An 18,326-nucleotide genomic window follows, 5' to 3' on the forward strand; every position below is an offset into this window, starting at 1 on the left:
AACATGGTTTCAGCTGGCAATCCCAATCATTATGGCCGAAGAGGAGGAGAACGAGGGAGAGAATCAGTAATAGCGAGAATCCATCTTGGATACAAATATCCTTGGAGATATGGAATGGAAACAACAGTTGATCACAGGCGTTGCAGAATCTGTGATGAGAGTGACGGACACCGCCTTGACCACTATCTACGTGAATATGAACACCTGAGGGACATTAGAAATGTGTAGAATAATAAGCCCCACATTGAGTTAGGAAAACACTATTTGTCAAATATTGACACTGTTCTTAAAAGATTCTCCCATTTTTCACCCGCAAGATAACTAAAGATTTTAAGGGTTGACAGATGTTAAACTTCTTGTTTGAGGAGCTGTTCACTTGAGACAGTTAAGCAAATCTCAGCTGTGTCTGGGTACAAGTGACAGATGATCAACCCAGCGGCTTTCTTCCTATTGGGGAGTGCTGTACATGCTGCAATGGCTGTATGTCCACTCACAGGATGAGTGGCGCTGCCCAATAAACTCGCCCCTCGAGCGAAAACGTTAATTTTTTTATATAGTTTGCCAAATCAAAATTTATCAATTGGTATATTCTACACTTAGTCTACATTTACATGAACAGTTAAATACTGATTTTAGCAAGGCTTAGCTGGTTTTGTAGTATGCAGTCTTTTTCTCAATAATGGACCCGTTCAGATTATGTAGGATCAGTCTACTTGCTGATCGGAAGCCTAATGGCGTCGTCAAGAATCATGTGAATTAGGTCAAGATGCTGCCAATATGTCCTTTAGTCACAATTTCACTTGCCAAATGGTTGAAAGACAACAACAAATGTGACAGATATGACAATAAGAAAGGTGATTAATATCATTAATTGAAACTTACCCGTTCCAGGTGGCTTGTCATGCGTTATAAGTAGTTAACATTAAATAAATATAAATGGCTAAATATGAAATATTATATATATGTTAACCAGAACTGGAGCACTTCCCAGTGGTTAGCATAGTCGTGCTGATTATTAGAGACCTGCGTCGCTCAGCAACAGTGACTAGTGAGAGACTCCTTCCTGTGCTCGTGCTAGCGTGTTGTTGTGGCAAGACTTAGTGGATAATAATGGCTTCCTCCTTCCTCTCCGCTCCAGGGACGCGTAACAGGAATGATTCTGTTTCTGTCTTCTTATTGACAATTGGAAGGAGGCATTTATTTTATTTGTTAGTTAATTGTATACAGTCTTAGAGAATACTTTTATTATCATGTTAATCCCTAGACTGGTGTTTAAGAAGTTTTAGTAATATTTTAAGTGTATATAATTCGGTAACGTGACAATACGTCTCGCTTTCTGACAAGAGACACCAAAACACTATTATCTTATCATGGTTAACTAAAATATTTTGTTCTAATTAGTGTGGGTATTTACTTAACAGAAACCAATAATTACATGATATGTTAGGAGTTCGTAATTGGTGTCGGAAATTTCCGACAAGTGCTTCAAACTCGCACTGTATCTTGTGCTACCCACTACCCCAATATATATGTCTAAGCCATGCAACTTCACCACTGTAATCATTGCTATCAACTTGTATCATTGTTGTTATGTCTGAACACAAATTTTACTTTAATACACCTAATAATCTTTGTCAAATTTTCTTACAATGTACCTGTTAATATTTTTCAATTATGCTAGAAGTAAGTAAGTAAGTAATTATCAAAAGAAGGCACCAAACCGGGAAGGCTATGTAGCACCATCAAATGTGCAAAATAATCAGAGGGCGCTAAATATCACCAAGGATGCCAATACGAGAACAAAAACGCATAAGGCGAACGATATCAAAAGTATCCGAGTCACCAAGAATTCTATTGAGGGACAGGTGACCGTGAGGGGCGGTCGGAAAGCAAGACACATGCTCGTCCTGGAAGTCAGGACATTCAAGAAGGACATGCACGACCGTAAGAGGGACAATGCAACTAGGACAACAAGGAGCAGGGCGGCGCTCCATCAAGTGACCATGGGTTAAGTGAGTATGGCAAATGCGCAACCTGGCCAGAGCTGTTTCCCACCGCCGTTACGGTGGATGGAGGACGGCCACGAGGAAACACAACATTTAAGAGTACGTAGCTTGTTACCAGTAACAGACAACCAAGAAGCCTGCCAACGGGTAAGGACTGAGGAATGGATAACCGGGTAAAAGTCGGAATACGGAATGCCTTTACGAGAGATGGGACAAGAGCGGACAGCTTCCTTGGCGGCAGCATCCGCACGCTCATTTAAAGACACACCAATATGGCTGGGAACCCAACAAAACTCAACCGACTTAAATTTACTGTGAACAAGAAACAGCCAATGCTGGATCTCGACAACTACTGGATGAACCGGATTAAAGGACCCGAGAGCCATGAGGGCACTACGAGAGTCAACAACAACTACAAAGGAAGACTGACAACGAGAAAGCAGGAGACGAAGAGCATAGAGAATAGCATAAAGTTCCCTGTAAAGATGCTAGTCTCCGGAGGTAAGCGACACATATAAGTGCGATCAGGAAAAACAACAGAGTAGCCAACACCGTCCGCCGACTTAGACCCATCGGTGAAGACAGAAACGGAGCGGGAGTCAGAAGAAAAGTGCTCAAGGAAAAGGCGTTTTAGAACCGTAGGAGGGGTAAAAGCTTTAGTAATACGGGTCAAGGATGTACAAAACCGCGGAAGAGGGACACTCCACGGGGGCAAAGAAGGAATACGAGGAGAAACATTAGAAATACGAAACGGAAAGAGAATCCTGGAGGCAAGACAACCGGACAGAAAGAGGGAGGTGGTGAAGAGGAACAGGAACCGCAGGAGGGGTAAAAGTTAAAGCACGACAGAGACGACAGAAAGAATGTTGTAAGGACCGCGCAAGATAGCGAAGACAGTAGCGATCACGGCGGTCCTGGAGAGACAGGAAGCCAGTGTCAACATACAAGCTAAGGACGGGAGTCGAACGAAAGGCACCAGAACTGAGGCGCAACCCAGTATGGTGCAAAGCATCAAGACGGCGAAGTGTAGAAGGAGAAGCAGACGAGTAAGCAGGGCAACCATAATCGAACTTAGACAGGACGAGAGAGGAATGTAAAGCAAGGAGAGTGCGCCTATCTGCCCCCCAAGAAGTATGGGACAAGACCCGAAGGAGGGTAAGGGCCTTAGAGCACTCAACACGGAGGTAAGAGATATGGGGAGACCACGACAAACGAGTGTCAAGGAATAACCCCAAAAGCTTCGCGGAATCTTTGTATTCAAGGGGATGACCATAAAGTGACAAAGAGGGACGAAGAACAACCCGTTTCCGCGTAAAAGTCATGGCACAAGTCTTAGAAGTAGAGAACTTGAAGCCATGATCGGTGGCCCAAGACGACACGGCATCAATTGCAAGTTGAAGCCGGTGCTGAAGGAGAGGCGAATCATCACCCTGACAGCAAAGGGTAAGATCATCGACATAGAGGGCGGAGAAGACACCAGAAGGAAGAGAGGAAAGAAGACCATTGAGGGCAACTAGAAAAAGAGTAGTGCTCAGAACACTACCCTGGGGCACACCTTCGTATTGCTGAAAAGAGGCAGAGAGCGCGGTACCAAGGCGCACCCGAAAGGAACGACGAGAGAGGAAGCTGCGGAGAAAGAGAGGGAGATGACCACGAAGGTCAAAAGAATGAAGTTGAGATAGAATATGATATCTCCAAGTGGTGTCGTAAGTCTTTTCCTGGTCCAAAAGGACGGCAACAACGGAGGTCTTCGCAGCAAAAGCAGTACGAATATAGACCTCCAAGTTCACCAGGACATCTGTCGTGCTGCGGCACTTGCGGAAACCAAATTGAGAAGGGGAGAGGAGGTGATGGTGTTCCAGGAACCACATCAGACGAACGTTAACCATACGTTCAAAGAGTTTGCGGACACAACTTGTGAGAGCAATAGGGCGAAAGTCCTTAGGGGAAGTACCCAGAGACCCCGGTTTGCGAACAGGGAGGACAACGGCATCGAGCCAGTCCTCAGGGACTGACGACGACTCCCAGATCCGATTATACAGACTCAGTAAATACTAAGACGTGGTCGGAGGGAGATGGCGAAGCATCTCATAATGAATACCATCGGAGCCCGCCGCCGTAGAACCGCAGAGGGCCAGGGCAGAACGAAGTTCAGAGAGACAGAAGGGATCATTATAGGGAAGCTGAAGATGAGTGCAGAAATCTAAAGGACGAGACTCAAGGACAGGTTTACGAAGAAGGACAGATTGGGGAAGATGAAGACCAGAGCTAACAGAAGAAAAGTGGGAACCCAGTTCGGAAGCGACCTGCAACGGGTCCGCCACAAGAGTATCATGGAGGTGAAGGACCGGTGAAACATCGGGAACGAACTTACCCGCTATCTTGCGGATACGCTTCCAGATCTGGGCCAGAGGAGTTTCGGACGTAATTGTTGAGACATAAGATGCCCAACATTCACGTTTTGCCATACGGATGGCCCTACGGGCCACCGCATTCGCTTTCCGAAAGAAAAGAAAAGAATCGGTCGTCTGCCTACGGCGGTGCCTCTTCCAGGCTGCACGCTTACAGCGGACAGCCCGAGCACAGTCCGCATTCCACCAGGGAACGCACTTCCGTGGACCCCGAGAGGAAGAGCGAGGAATAGAGCGGAGGGCAGCGTTGAAGACAGTGTCATGAAAAAGGAGGAGAGCGCGAGAGAGAGGCAGAAGGGAGAGGTCTGAGAGAGCAGCACTGAGGGTAAATAGGGTCCAGTCTGCCTTAGAAAACTGCCACCTAGGGAAAGAGAGGGAAGGGCGAAAAGAGAAAAAGGAAAGAAGGATGGAGAAATGATCACTTCCATGGAGGTCATCAAGAACCTGCCACGTGAAATCTAAGTAAAGAGAAGAAGAGCAGAGAGAAAGATCAAGACAAGAAAGGGTGCGAGTCCGAGAGTCCAAATGAGTGGGCTCACCAGAATTCAGAAGAGACAGGGAAGAAGAGAGGAGAAACGGCTCAAGGAGGCGACCCCGGGTATTCGTCAGAACGTCACCCCAAAGAGAATGACGACAATTGAAGTCACCCAGCAGGAGCACAGGCTCCGGCAAGGAGTCTAGGAGGTGTTTCAAATCTGGAAGAGAGAGCGGGACACTCGGAGGGAGATAAATGGAACAAACTGTGTACCATTTCCCCACAAAGATACAAGCAGCAGAACAATGGAGAGGCGAAGGAAAAAGTAAAGGAACAAAGGGAACATCAGCACGAATCAAGAGAGCAGAAGAATTAAAAGCCCCAGCAATGGCTGGGGGGGGGAAAGAAAGGAATAGCCACGAAAACGACCAGGACGAGCACCAAGCATTGGCTCCTGGAGACAGACACAAAGGGGCGAAAACCGCAAAATCAGAAGTTGGAGTTCGAGGAAATTGGCGTAATAACCTCGAACGTTCCATTGAAGAATGGACAACGACGAGAAGAGAAAGGACAAAAACAGAGAACAAGGAAGAAACAAAGGCGAAAGAGCAACAGAGCACGTTAAAGAATATCAGGGTCGGGATCAGGGTCAGCAAAGTCAGGGTTAGGGGGCATGGGTAAACTGAGCAAAGACGGAGGGAAGGAAACAGGAAAACAGATCAGAGGTGGGCGGGCGGGGTCCAGAGGAGGAGGAAGAGGAGGAGACAACGGAGAGGAGCAGTCAAGGACAGCAGCAGGAAGAGGGGGAGTAGAAAGAGGGGAGCGCACCCCAGCAAGAGCAGCAACCGAAAGGGAAGCAGGGGCCAAAGAAACCTCCATAGCAGGAACAGGGGGCGCAATCACTGAAACGGGAGGGGAAGGAGCAACAGAGCCAGAAGTAGGAGCTGAGGAAGAAAGCGAAGCCTTCTTACCCGCCGGGGAAGAGGAAGGAGAGGAGCCAGGCTTACGCTTCTGACTTAAAGAGACCGGTGTCCCAGCAACTACGTACCGGGCAACGGATTCCAGTGTCTCAACAGGAGAAGCCGAACGAGAGCACACACGACGGCCATTAGGAGAGCGATGGACATCCGCCCGCACCGACAGGCGGTGGGGAGAGCCGATAAATGGAGGAAGAGGATGGGAAGGAGGATCGGAGGGGGACGAGGAAGAAGACACAGGAGACATGACAGACCGGGTTGAAAGAAGGGGAACCCCAGACAGAGGACCAGGGGGGGGGGGACCCCTCGGGAGAGAACTCAAAGGAACAGAGGAGGGGGCAGTGGGCGTATCAGGGTCCAAGGCCCGGAAACGGTTGAGAGTCTGAGGAAGGGGGGAAGGACGAGGAGAGGAAGAGCGCAACACGCGAGCATAAGAGATGTTAGTATAAGGCGGGAGCCGGCGAACCTGGCGCCTCGCCTCAGGAAAAGATAAACGCTCCCGGTGCTTCAGGTTAAGGACGGCCGCCTCAAGCTTGTAATGGACACAGGCACGGGAGAAGGTAGGATGGGCCTCACCGCAGTAGAGGCAGCGAGCTTGGGGAGAAGTGCACTCCGACTTAGAGTGACCTTCACTCCCACACAAAGGACAGAGAGAGACAGTCCCAGAGCAGCGGAGGGCACCATGCCCAAACCTCCAGCACTTGTTGCAGAGCCTAGGAGAAGGAATATACTCCTGGACAGAGCACCTGGCACCAGCAAGAATGACAGAGGATGGAAGGGTCCTACCATCAAAGGTGATCTTCACAACACGAAGGGGTTGACGGCGACGACCACGAGGGGGACGAGTAAACGAGTCAACCTGGAGGACAGAATGGCCTTGGGCATCAAGGATATGCCGAATATCATCGTGGCAATCCTGCAGATTCCGAACACCGGTTGCAACATGGGGTGGGAGGAGAATAGTGCCAACACTGGCATTCATCTGAACGTTCTTGGAGACCCGAACAGGGATCTCGCCAAGGCTAGGTAAGGCAGCCAAGCGGGAAGCTGCATCCTGAGAAGGAGCAGCAACGACACGTGTACCGAGACGAGTGGGGTTGAAAGTAACAGACACATCCACGGAATCTACAAGATGCCGATGGAGGGAGAAATCGTCAGGAGGCGCAGAATCAAGAGGGAGGAGATCAAAGTATTTGGCCCATGAAGCAGGACCAAACAAGGCCTGATACGCAGCAGCACAGGAAGGACTCGAGCGAGTGCGGTTGGGCCACGAACGGCGTTGAGAATCCCTAGATCTAGAGAGAGGGGTCAAAAGGCGCAGTAGTCACAACGAAAGACTTAGCCACACCAGGGGACGAAGTGGTCACCACCGGGGGCTGGAGGCTCGACCCAACCACAGAGGAGGGAGGGGAGCTGGGTGAAGAAGTCAGGACGGTCAGAGGAGGAGCAAGGTCAGAGGAGGAGCAAGGTCGGGGCCCAACGCATCGGGAGCTACAGAGCCCGGTCTTCCAATACAGGCCGACTCGGGGGCTTGGTCGCCACCCCACGAGCCTGAGAGGGTACAACGGAAACATTCAACGACAGAGACGAAAAGTGACAAATTCATCCACGAATGTGCCCCCATACCCACCATGGAGCCACAATTAGAGGCAGGACACCCAACAGGAAGTTATCGCCGATCATGCCGGGGCCCCCTAGGGGTGCGTCGTGAGTATACGCCCCACAAACGCCACCTTAAGAACCGTCAGTCCGTTGAGATCGGGTTCAGCGACGAAAGGGGGAATGACAATAAAAGGTTTCCCTCGCTCGAGACGTTGGGTACTACAGTTCTACGGGTGCAAGAGTATGCCTCCTCAAGCACCCGGGCGTCAAAATAGAAGAAGTCCAAAGAAATAATCCAAAACAAGCAAAAGGTCGGCAGGAAACGACAAGCAGATAGGAGAAGAGGGGGGAGAAAAACGAAACATAAGGAAAAGGAAAAGCGATCCGGCACAATTGGAGAAGACAGCAGCAAGAGTGCAAGGCCAGAAAAGGACAGAGGACTGCCCAACGGAGCATCACACTCCGGCAGCCGTCCACCAAGCCCCCTCACGACGCCAACGGGCCGGATGGGGAGGGGGCCTTTTCCTTAAGCACGTCTCACTCCTGCTCCATTTTCGTTTTCACCGATGGGTTTAAGTCTGCGGACGGTGTAGGCTACTCTGTTTTTCCTGATTGCACTTATGTGTGTCGCTTACCTCCGGAGACTAGCATCTTCACAGCGGAACTTTATGCAATTCTCTATGCTCCTCTTCTCCTGCTTTCTGGTTGTCACTTTGTAGTTGTTGATTCTGTTATTGCCCTCATGGCTCTCAGGTCATTTAATCCGGTTCATCCAGTCGTTGTCGAGATTCAGCATTGGCTGTTTCTTGTTCACAGTAAATTTAAGTCGGTTGAGTTGTTTGATTGTCAGCCATATTGGTGTCTGTGTGCTTGCGGATGCTTCCGCGAGGGAAGCTGTCTGCTCTTGTCCCATCTCTCATAAAAGAATTCCTTATTCCAACTTATACCCCAGTTATCCATTCCTCCATCCTTACCCGTTGGCAGGCTTCTTGGTCGTCTGTTACTGGTAACAAACTGCGTACTCTTAAGAGCTGTGTCCTCGTGGCTGTCCTCCTACCACCGTAACCGGCAATGGGAAACGGCTCTGGCGAGATTGTGTATTGGCCACATTCGCTTAACTCATGGTCACTTGATGGAGCGCCGCCCTGCTCCTTATTGTCCGAATTGCATTGTCCCTCTTATGGTCATGCATATCCTTGTTGAATGTCCCAACTTCCGGGACGAGCATGTGTCATGTTTTCCATCCATCCCCTGCGGTCGCTTGTCCCTCGATAATATTCTTGGTGACTGGATACTTTTGATATCGTTCGCCTTATGCGTCTCTGTTCTCGTATTGGCTTTCCTTAGTGATATTTAGCGCCCTCTGATTATCCCACACATTTGGTGCTGCTACATAGCCTTCCCAGTTTGGTGCCTTCTTTTGATAATTATCATACTAATTCATACCGTACTTTGTTTGGGCCTGCTACGTGGCCTAAGTACTTTGACCTCCATCCTTTAGATTCATCCCCTCCTGACGATTTTTCCCTTCATAGGCATCTTGTAGATTCAGAAGGTGCTCCTGTGACCTCCCACCCCACCTGTCTTTGTACCTGTGTCGTTGCTGCTGCTCCTCAGGATGCTGCGACTCACTTGGCCGCCTTATCCTGCATTGGCGAGACCCCTGTTCGGGTCTCCAAGAACGCTCTGTTAAATGCCAGTGTTGGCACTGTTCTCCTCCCGCACCATGTTGCAACCAGAGTTAGGAATCTAAAAGACTGCCACGAGGATATCAAGCATATGGATGGACCCTGGACCATCCTCGTAGTCCAGGGTCATTCTGTCCTTCAGGTGGATATGTTTACTCGTCCCCCTCGTGGTCATCGCCGTCTGCCCCTTCGGGTTGTGAAAATTATCTTTGATGGTAGGACGCTTCCATCCTCTGTCATTCATGCTGGTGCCAGATACTCCGTTCAGGAGCGTATTCCATCTTCTCGGCTCTTCATTAAGTGCTGGAGGTTTGGGCATGGTGCCCTCAAGTCCTCTAGTCCTGTCTCCCTCTGTCCCATGTGTTGAGGCGAGGGTCCCTCTAAGTTGGCGTGCACTTCTCCCCAGGCCCGCTGCCTCAATTGCGCTGAGGCCCACGGTACCTTCTCCCGTACATGTATACGTTACAAACTTGAGGCAGCTGTCCTCAACTTTAAGCACTGGGTTCAGTTTGTCTTTTCCCGAGGCTAGGCGCCAAGTTCATCGTCTCCCCCACTTTCACTGGCGTCTCTTATGCTAACGTGGTGCGCTCTTCCTCTCTTCGTCCTTCCCACCTTCCTCCACCTTCTTCCTCCACCTTTCTTCCTTCCTGGGCCACCATGATTGGTGGCCCAAGATGACACGGCATCAATCCCAAGTTGAAGCCGCCGTTGAAGGAGAGGCGAATCATCACCCCAACAGCAAAGAGTAAGATCGTCGACATAAAGAGCAGAGAAGATGCCAGAAGGAAGGGAGGAAAGAAGACCATTGAGGGCAACCAGAAAAAAATAGTAGTACTAAGAACACTACCTTGGGGCACACCTTCATACTGCCGAAAAGAGGCAGAGAGAGAGGTATCAAGCCTGACTCGAAGGTACGATGAGAGAGCAAGCTTTTAAGGAAGAGAGGGAGATTACCACGAAGGCCAAAAGAACGAAGTTTGGACAGAATATGGTATCTCCAAGTCGTGTCATAAGCCTTTTCCAGGTCAAAAAGGACAGCAACAACGGAGGTTTTCGCAGCAAAAGCAGTATGAATATAGACTTCCAAGTTCACCAGGATATCAGTCGTGCTGCGGCACTTGCGAAAACCAAATTGAGAAGAGAGAGGTGGTGATGGTGTTCCAAGAACCACATCAGACGGACATTTACCATACGCTCAAACAGCTTGCAAACACAACTCGTGAGAGCAATGGGCGGAAGTCCTTAGGGGACGTACCGAGAAAACCTGGTTTCCGAATAGGGAGTACAACGGCATCGAGCCAGTCCTCATGAACGGACGACGACTCCCAGACCTGGTTATACAGACTCGGTAAATACCGAGACGTGCACGGAGGGAGATGGCGAAACATCTCAATGAACGTCTTCCGAGCCCTCCGCCATAGATCCGCAGAGGGCCAGGGCAGACTGTAGTTCAGAATGAGAGAAAGGATCGTTATAGGGAAGGCGGAGATGAGTGCGGAAATCTAAAGGATAAGGTTCAAGAACAGGCTTACGAAGAAGGAAGGATTGAGGAAGATGAGAAACAGAGCTAACAGAAGAAAAGTGGGAACCCAGTTCGGTTGTGACCTTCACTGGATCCGCCACAAGAGTACCACAAACGTGGAGAACCAACGAGACATCTGGAACGAACTTGCCACGCAATCTTGCAGATCTTCTTCCAGATCTGTGACAGAAGTATCTGATGTAATGGGGGAAACATACGATTTCCAACTCTCACGTTTAGCTGTACAAATCGTCCTACGGGCCACCGCACTTGCCTTCCGAAACAAAATAAAAGAATCAGCCGTCTGCTAGCGGCGATGTCTCTTCAGGCTGCACGCTTACAGCGGACAGCCCGAGCACAGTCCGCATTCCACCAGGGAACGCACTTCCGTGTGCCCCGGGAAGAAGCACGAGGAATAGAGTGGAGCGCAGCAGTGAAGTCATAAAAAAGAAGGAGGGCGCGAGGAAGAGGCGAGAGGTTAGAGAGAGTAGCACGGAGTGTGAATAGGCACCAGTCAGCCTTGGCAAACTGTCAACTAGGGAAGGAAAGGGGAGGGTGGAAAGAAAAAAAAGAAACGAGGATAGGGAAATGATCACTTATGGAGGTCATCAAGAATCTGCCACGTGAAATCTAAGTAAAGGGACGACGAGCAGAGAGAAAGATCAAGACAGGAAAGGGTGCGAGTTCGAGAGTCCACATGAGTGGGCTCACCAAAATTTAGAAGAGATAGAGAAGAGGACGAACGGTTCGAGAAGACGGCCTCGGGTGTTTGCCAGAACATCACCTCAGAGGGAATGTCGACAGTTGAAATCACCCAAAAGAAGCACCAGCTCTGGCAAGGAGTCCAGGAGGTGCTTAAGATCAGGAAGAGAAAGTGGGACATTTGGGGGGAGATAAATGGAACAGACAGAATACCATTTAACCACAAAGATACGAGCAGTAGAACAATGGAGAGGCGAAGGAAAAAGTAAGGGGACAAAGGGAACATCAGAGCGAATCAAGAGAGCAGAAGAGTTAGGAGCCCCAGCAACAGCTGGGGGGGGGGAAGAAAGGAATAACCACGAAAGTGACCAGGACGAGCACCAAGCATGGGTTCCTGGAGACAAACACAAAGCGGTGAAAACTGTGTAATTAGAAGTTGGAGTTCATGGAAGTTGGCATAAAATCCACAAATATTTCACTGAAGAATAGACATTATCAAAGAGAAAGTACAGTAACAGAACAAGAAATAAGTAAAGGTATAGAAGAACACAGATTATTAAAGAATCTCAGGATCAGATTCAAGATCAGGGTCAGGATCAGGGTTGGTAAAATCAGGGTTAGGGGCATGGGTAAGCTTAGTAAGGATAGAGGGAAGGAAACAAGAGGACAGACCAGAGGCGGACTGACGGGGTCCGGAGGAGGAGGAGACAACTGAGAGGGGCAGGCAAGGATAGCTGGAGGAGGGGGAGGGACAGAACTGAGTGCACCTCAGCAAGGGCAGCAACTGAGAGGGAATCGGGGGCGAAAGAAACCTCCATATCTGGGACAGGGGGTTCGACCACTGAAATGGGAGAGGATTGTCGTTACAGTGTTAGAGGGAGGGGGGTGAGGAAGAAAGCAAAACCACCTTACCCGCTGGAGAGGAAGGAGGAGAGGAGCCAGGCTTACGTTTCTGACTCGAAGAGACAGGCGTTCCAGTAACAATGTACCGGGCGACAGACTCAATGGTCTCAGCAGGAGAAGAGGAATGAGAGCGAACAACACGAAGAATGCTGGGAGGATGATGGATATCAGCCTGGACAGACAGGTGGCGTGGAGGGTCAAGAGACTGGGGGGAGGGTCGGGAGGAAAGAGTGGGGGGAGATGGGGAAGAAGACAAAGGAAATCTGATGGACTGGGTAGGAAGGGGGGAAACCCCAGATGGAGAACCGCGAGGGAGATCATCCAGGAGAGGAGGCAAAGGAATAGAGGAGGAGGTGGTGGGTGTGGTCGGGTTTAAGGCCTGGAAACAGTTGAGAGACTGAGGAAGACGGGAAGGACGAGGAGAGGTAGAACGCAACACGCGAGCGTAAGAGACGCCCGCGAAAGGGGTGAGACGACGAACTTGGCGTCTCGCTTCAGCAAAAGACAGACGATCACGGTGCTTCAAGTTGAGGACGGCTTCCTCGAGTTTGTAGTGCATACACGAGCGTAAGAAGGTAGGGTGGGCTTCACCGCAATTGAGGCAACGAGCCTGGGGAGAAGTGCACTCTGACTTATAAAGACTATCGTTCCCACACAAGGGGCACAGACACACAGTACTGGTGCATTCGAAGACACCGTGCCCGAACTTCCAACACTTATTGCAAAGTCTAGGAGAGGGAATGTACTCTTGAACGGAGCATCTGGCACCAGCAAGAATAATATAGGGCGAAAGGGCCCTACTATCAAAGGTGATTTTTACATCTCTAAGGAGCTGACGGCGACGACCACGAGGGGGTCGAGTAAACGTGTCCACCTGGAGGACAGAATGGCCTTGGATTTCGAGGATATGTTTAATATCCTCATGGCAATCTTTGAAGTCCCGAACACCAGTTGCAACATGGTGTGGGAGGAGAACAGTGCCAACACTGGCATTTAACCGAGCGTTTGTGGAGACCCGAACAGGGGCCTCTCCAATGCAGGACAAAGCGGCTAAGCGAGTAGCTGCATCCTGAGAAGGAGCAGCGACGATACGTGTACCGTAACTGGTGGAATTAAAAGTAGCAGAGACATCTACTGAATCAACAAGGTGTTTATGGAGGGAGAAATCGTCAGGATCAGTAGAATCCAGATGGTGGAGATTAAAGTATTTATCCCACGTAGCGGGACCAAACAAGGCGTTTTAAGTACTATTACGGGAAAGGATCGGGGGGGAGGTGCTCAAGGAAAAGGCATTTTAGAACCGTAGGAGGGGTAAAAGCTTTAGGGATGCAGGTCATGGATGTACAGAACTGCGGAAGGACGACTCTCCACGGGGGCAAAGAAGAAACACGAAGAGAAACATTAGAAATACGAACGGAAAGCGAATCCTGTAAGCGAGATAACCGGACAGAAAAAGGGAGGTGATGAAGAGGAACAGGAACCGCAGGAGGAGTAAAAGTTAAAGCACAACAGAGGCGAGAGGAAGGATGTTGCAAGGACCGCGCAAGATAGCGAAGACAACAGCGATCACGGCGATCCTGAGGAGATAGGAAGCCAGTGTCAACATGCAAGCTGAGGGTGGGAGTCGAACGAAAGGCACCAGAAATGAGGCGCAACCCAGTATGATGCAAAGCATCAAGACGGCGAAGCGTAGAAGGAGAAGCAGACGAGTAAGCAGGGCAACCATAATCGAGCTAAGACAGGACGAGAGAGTAATGTAGTGCAAGGAGTGCGCGCCTATCCGCTCCCCAAGAAGTATGGGACAATACCCGAAGGAAGGCAAGGGCCTTAGAGCACTCAACACTGAGGTAAGAGATATGTGGAGACCAAGACAAAGTAGTGTCAAAAAATAACCCCAAAAGCTTCGCGGAATCTTTGTACTCAAGGGGATGACCATGAAGTGACAGAGGGACGAAGAAAGACCCGTTTCCCAGTTAAAGTCATGACAAGTCTTTGTAGTAGAGAACTAAGCCATGATCGGTGGCCCAAGACGACACGACATCAATCTCAAGTTGAAGCTGGCGTTGAAGGAGAGGCGAATCATCACCCTGACAGCAAAGGGTAAGATCATCGACAGAGCGAAGACGACGCCTGAAGGAAGAGAGGAAAGAAGACCACTGAGGGCAACCAGAAAAAGTAGTGCTCAGAACACTACCCTGGTACATACCTTCGTATTGCTGAAATGAGGCAAAGAGAACAGTACCAAGCCTCACCCGAAAGGAACGACGAGAGAGGAAGCTGCTGAAAAAGAGGGAGATGACCACGAAGGCCAAATGAATGAAGCTGGGATAGAATACGAAATTGCCAAGACGAGTCGTAAGGCTTTTACAAGACAAAAACGACAGCAATAACGATGGTCTTCCCAGCAAAAGCAGTACGAATATAGACCTCCAAGTTCACCGGGACATCTGTTGTGCTGCGCCACTTGCGGAAGCCAAATTGATAAGAGGAGAGATGGTGATTGTGTTCCAGGAACCACAGACGAACATTTACTATACGTTCAAAGTTTGCAGACAACTTTTGAGGGCAATATGGCGAAAGTCCTTAGGGGATGATCCCAGAGACCCTGGCTTGCAAACAGGGAGGACAACAGCATCGAGCCAGTCCTCAGGGACTGACGACGACTCCTACATCCGATTATTCAGACTTGGTATATACCGAGACGTGCACAGAGAGAGATGGCGAAGCATCTCATAAGGAATGTCATCGGAGCCCGCCGCCGTAGAACCGCAGAGGGCCAGGGCAGAACGAAGTTCAGAGAGAGAGAGAGACAGAGAGAGAAAGGGATCATTATAGGGAAGTCGAAGACGAGTGCAGAAATCTAAATGCCAAGATTCAAGGAGAGGTTAACGAAGAAGGAAAGATTGAGGAAGATGAAGACCAGAGCTAACAGAAGGAAAGTGGGAACCCAGTTCGGTAGCAACGTGCAACGGGTCCGCCACAAGAGTACCACGGAGGTGAAGGACCGGTGAAACATCGGGAAAGAACTTACCCGCTATCTTGCGGATACGCTTCTAGATCTGTGGCAGGGGAGTTTTGGACGTAATGGGGGATATATAAAATGCCCAACATTCACGTTTAGCTGTATGGATGGCCCTACAGGCCACCGAACACGCCTTCCGAAAGAAAAGAATCGTCCGTCTGCCGACGGCGGGCTCTCTTCCAGGCTGCACGCTTACAGCAGACAGCCCGAGCACAGTCTGCATTCTACCAAGGAATGCACTTCATGGACCCCGAGAGGAAGAGCGAGGAATAGAGCGGAGGGCAGCGTCGAATAGAGCGGAGGGCAGCGTCGAAGACAGTGTCATGAATAAGAAGGAGAGAGGCAAAAGGGAGAGGTCAGAGAGAGCATCAGCACTGAGGGAAAATAAGTTCCAGTCCGCTTTAGCAAACTGCCCCCTGGGGAAGGAGAGGGAAGGGTGAGGAGTAAAAGGTAACAAGGTTGGGGAAATGGTCACTGCCATGGAGGTCATCAAGAACATGCCACATGAAATCTAAGTAAAGAGAAGACGTGCAAAGAGAAAGAACAGGAAAGGATGCGAGTCCGAGATTCCAAATGCGTGGGCTCACCAGAATTCAGATGAGACAGGGAAGAAAAGAGGATAAACTGCTCAAGAAGGCGACCCCGGGTGTTCGTCAGAACATCACCCCAAAGGGAATGACAATTGAAGTCACCCAGCAGGAGCACTGGCTCCGGCAAGAAGTCCAGTAGGTGTTTCAGATCAGGAACAGAAAGCGGGACACTTGGGGGGGGGGGAGATAAGGAACAAACGGTGTACCATTTCCCCCCCCCCCCCACAAAGATTCGACCAGCAGAACAATGGAGAGGCGAAGGAAAAAGTATGGGGGACAATGGTAACATCAGAGCGAATCAAGAGAGCAGAAGAGTTAGGAGCCCCAGCAACAGCTGGGGAGGGGGGGGGAGAAAGAAAGCCACAAAAGCGACCAGGACGAGCACCAAGCATCGGCTCCTGGAGACAGACACAAAGGGGCGAAAACCCCGAAATCAGAAGTTGGAGTTCAAGGTAATTGGCGTAATAACCCCAAACGTTCCATTGAAGATTAGACGTCGACGAGAAGAGAAAGAATAACAGAGAACAAAGAAGAAACAAAGGCGAAAGAGCAACATAGCACATTAAAGAAGATCAGGGTCGGAATCAGGGTCAGCAAAGTCAGGGTTAGGGGACATGGGTAAACTGAGCAAAGACGGAGGGAAGGAAGCGGGAGAACAGACCATAAGCAGACTGGCGGGCTCCTGAAGGAAGGAGACAAACGAGAGGAGCAGTCAGGGACAGCAGCAGGAAGAGTAAAAAGAAAGAGGGGAGCGCACCTCAGCAAGGGCAGCAACCTAGAGGGAAGCTGGGGCCAAAGAAACCTCCATAGCAGATAACAGGGGGCGCAACCGCCGAAACGGGAGGGGAAGGAGCGAGTGTCAGAAGTAGGGGCCGAGGAAGAGAGCGAAGCCTTCTTACCCGCTGGGGAGAAGGAAGGAGAGGAGCCAGGCTTACGCTTCTGACTGAAAGACAGGTGTCCCAGCAACCAAGTACTGGGCAACGGATTCCAGCGTCTCCACAGAAGCTGAAGGAGAATACACATGACGGCCGTCATGTGTGTTCATCAGCCCGCACCGACAGGCGGCGGGGAGAGTCAAGAGACGGAGGAGAAGGATGGGAAGAAGGAACGGAGGGAGACGAGGAAGACGACACAGGAGACATGACAGACTGGGTAGAAAGAAAGGGGAACCCCAGACAGAGGACCAGGAGGGGGGACCTTTCGGAACAGAACTCAAAGGAACAGAAGGAGCAGTGGGCGTATCAGGGTCCAAGGCCCAGAAACGGTTGCGAGTCTGAGGAAGGTGGGAAGGACGAGGAGTGGAAGAGTGCAACACGCGAGCATAAGACTTGAGCACAAGGCGGGAGCCAAGGAACCTGGCGCCTCGCCTCAGGAAAAGATAAACGCTCCCGGTGCTTCAAGTTGAGGACGGCTGCCTCAAGCTTGTAATTGATACACGAACGGGAGAAGGTAGGATGGGCCTCAACGCAGTCGAGGCAGCAAGCCTGGGGAGAAGTGTACTCCGACATAGAGTGACCTTCGCCACCACACAAAGGACAGAGAGAGAGAGTCACAGAGCAGCAGAGGGCACCATGCCCAAACCTCCAGCACTTGTTGCAGAGCCGAGGAGAAGGAATGTACTCCTGGACAGAGCACCTGGCACCAGCAAGAATGACAGGGTGGAAGGGTCCTACCATCAAAGGTAATCTTCACAACACGAAGGGGTTGACGGCGACTACCACGAGAGGGACGAGTAAACGTGTCCACCTGGAGGACAGAATGGCCTTGGGCAGCGAGGATATGCCGAATATCATCGTGGCAGTCCTGCAGATTCCGAACACCGGTCGCAACATGGGGCGGGAGGAGAATAGTGCCAACACTGGCGTTCAACTGAGCGTTCTTTGAGACCCAAACTGGGGTCTCGCCAAGGCAGGATAAGGCACCCAAGCGGGAAGCAGCATCCTGAAAAGGAGCAGCAACGACACATGTACCGAGACGAGTGGGGTTGAAAGTAACGGAGGCATCCACGGAATCAACAAGATGCCGATGGAGGGAGAAATCGTCAGGAGGCGCAGAATCAAGTGGGAGGAGATCAAAGTATTTGGCCCACGAAGCGGGACCAAACAAGGCTTGATAGGCATCAGAACGGGAAGGAATCGAGCGAGTGCGGCCGTGACGAGGACGGCGGTGAGAACCCCCAGAGAGAGAGGGGGTTAAAAGGCGCAGTAGTTACAACTAGTGATGGAGCCGCGCCAGGGGACGAGGTAGTCACCACTGGGGGCTCGACCCAACCACAGAGGAGGGAGGGGAGTAGTCAGAGAGGCCTAAGGAGGAGCAAGATCGGGGCCCAATGCAGCGGAGGCTACAGAACCCGGTCTTCCAACACAGACCGACTCGGGGGCTTGGTCGCCCAGCCCACGAGCCTGAGAAGGTAAAGGAGGAAGAGAAT

The 18,326-nt window shown here is 50.6% G+C and overlaps 1 protein-coding gene across 1 annotated transcript in view; it reads left to right on the forward strand.

Moving 5' to 3' along the window:
- LOC138360836 (cilia- and flagella-associated protein 251-like) overlaps positions 1-18,326 on the forward strand; it is a 67,348-nt gene that overhangs the window by 39,045 nt on the left and 9,977 nt on the right. The window contains exon 3 of the mRNA XM_069320352.1: positions 15,915-16,033. Within this exon, the coding sequence (XP_069176453.1) occupies positions 15,915-16,033 (119 nt within the window). The remainder of the gene's footprint in view (positions 1-15,914; positions 16,034-18,326) is intronic.

The sequence above is a fragment of the Procambarus clarkii genome, unplaced genomic scaffold, assembly GCF_040958095.1.
Source record: "Procambarus clarkii isolate CNS0578487 unplaced genomic scaffold, FALCON_Pclarkii_2.0 HiC_scaffold_123, whole genome shotgun sequence".
Lineage (NCBI taxonomy): Eukaryota > Metazoa > Arthropoda > Malacostraca > Decapoda > Cambaridae > Procambarus > Procambarus clarkii.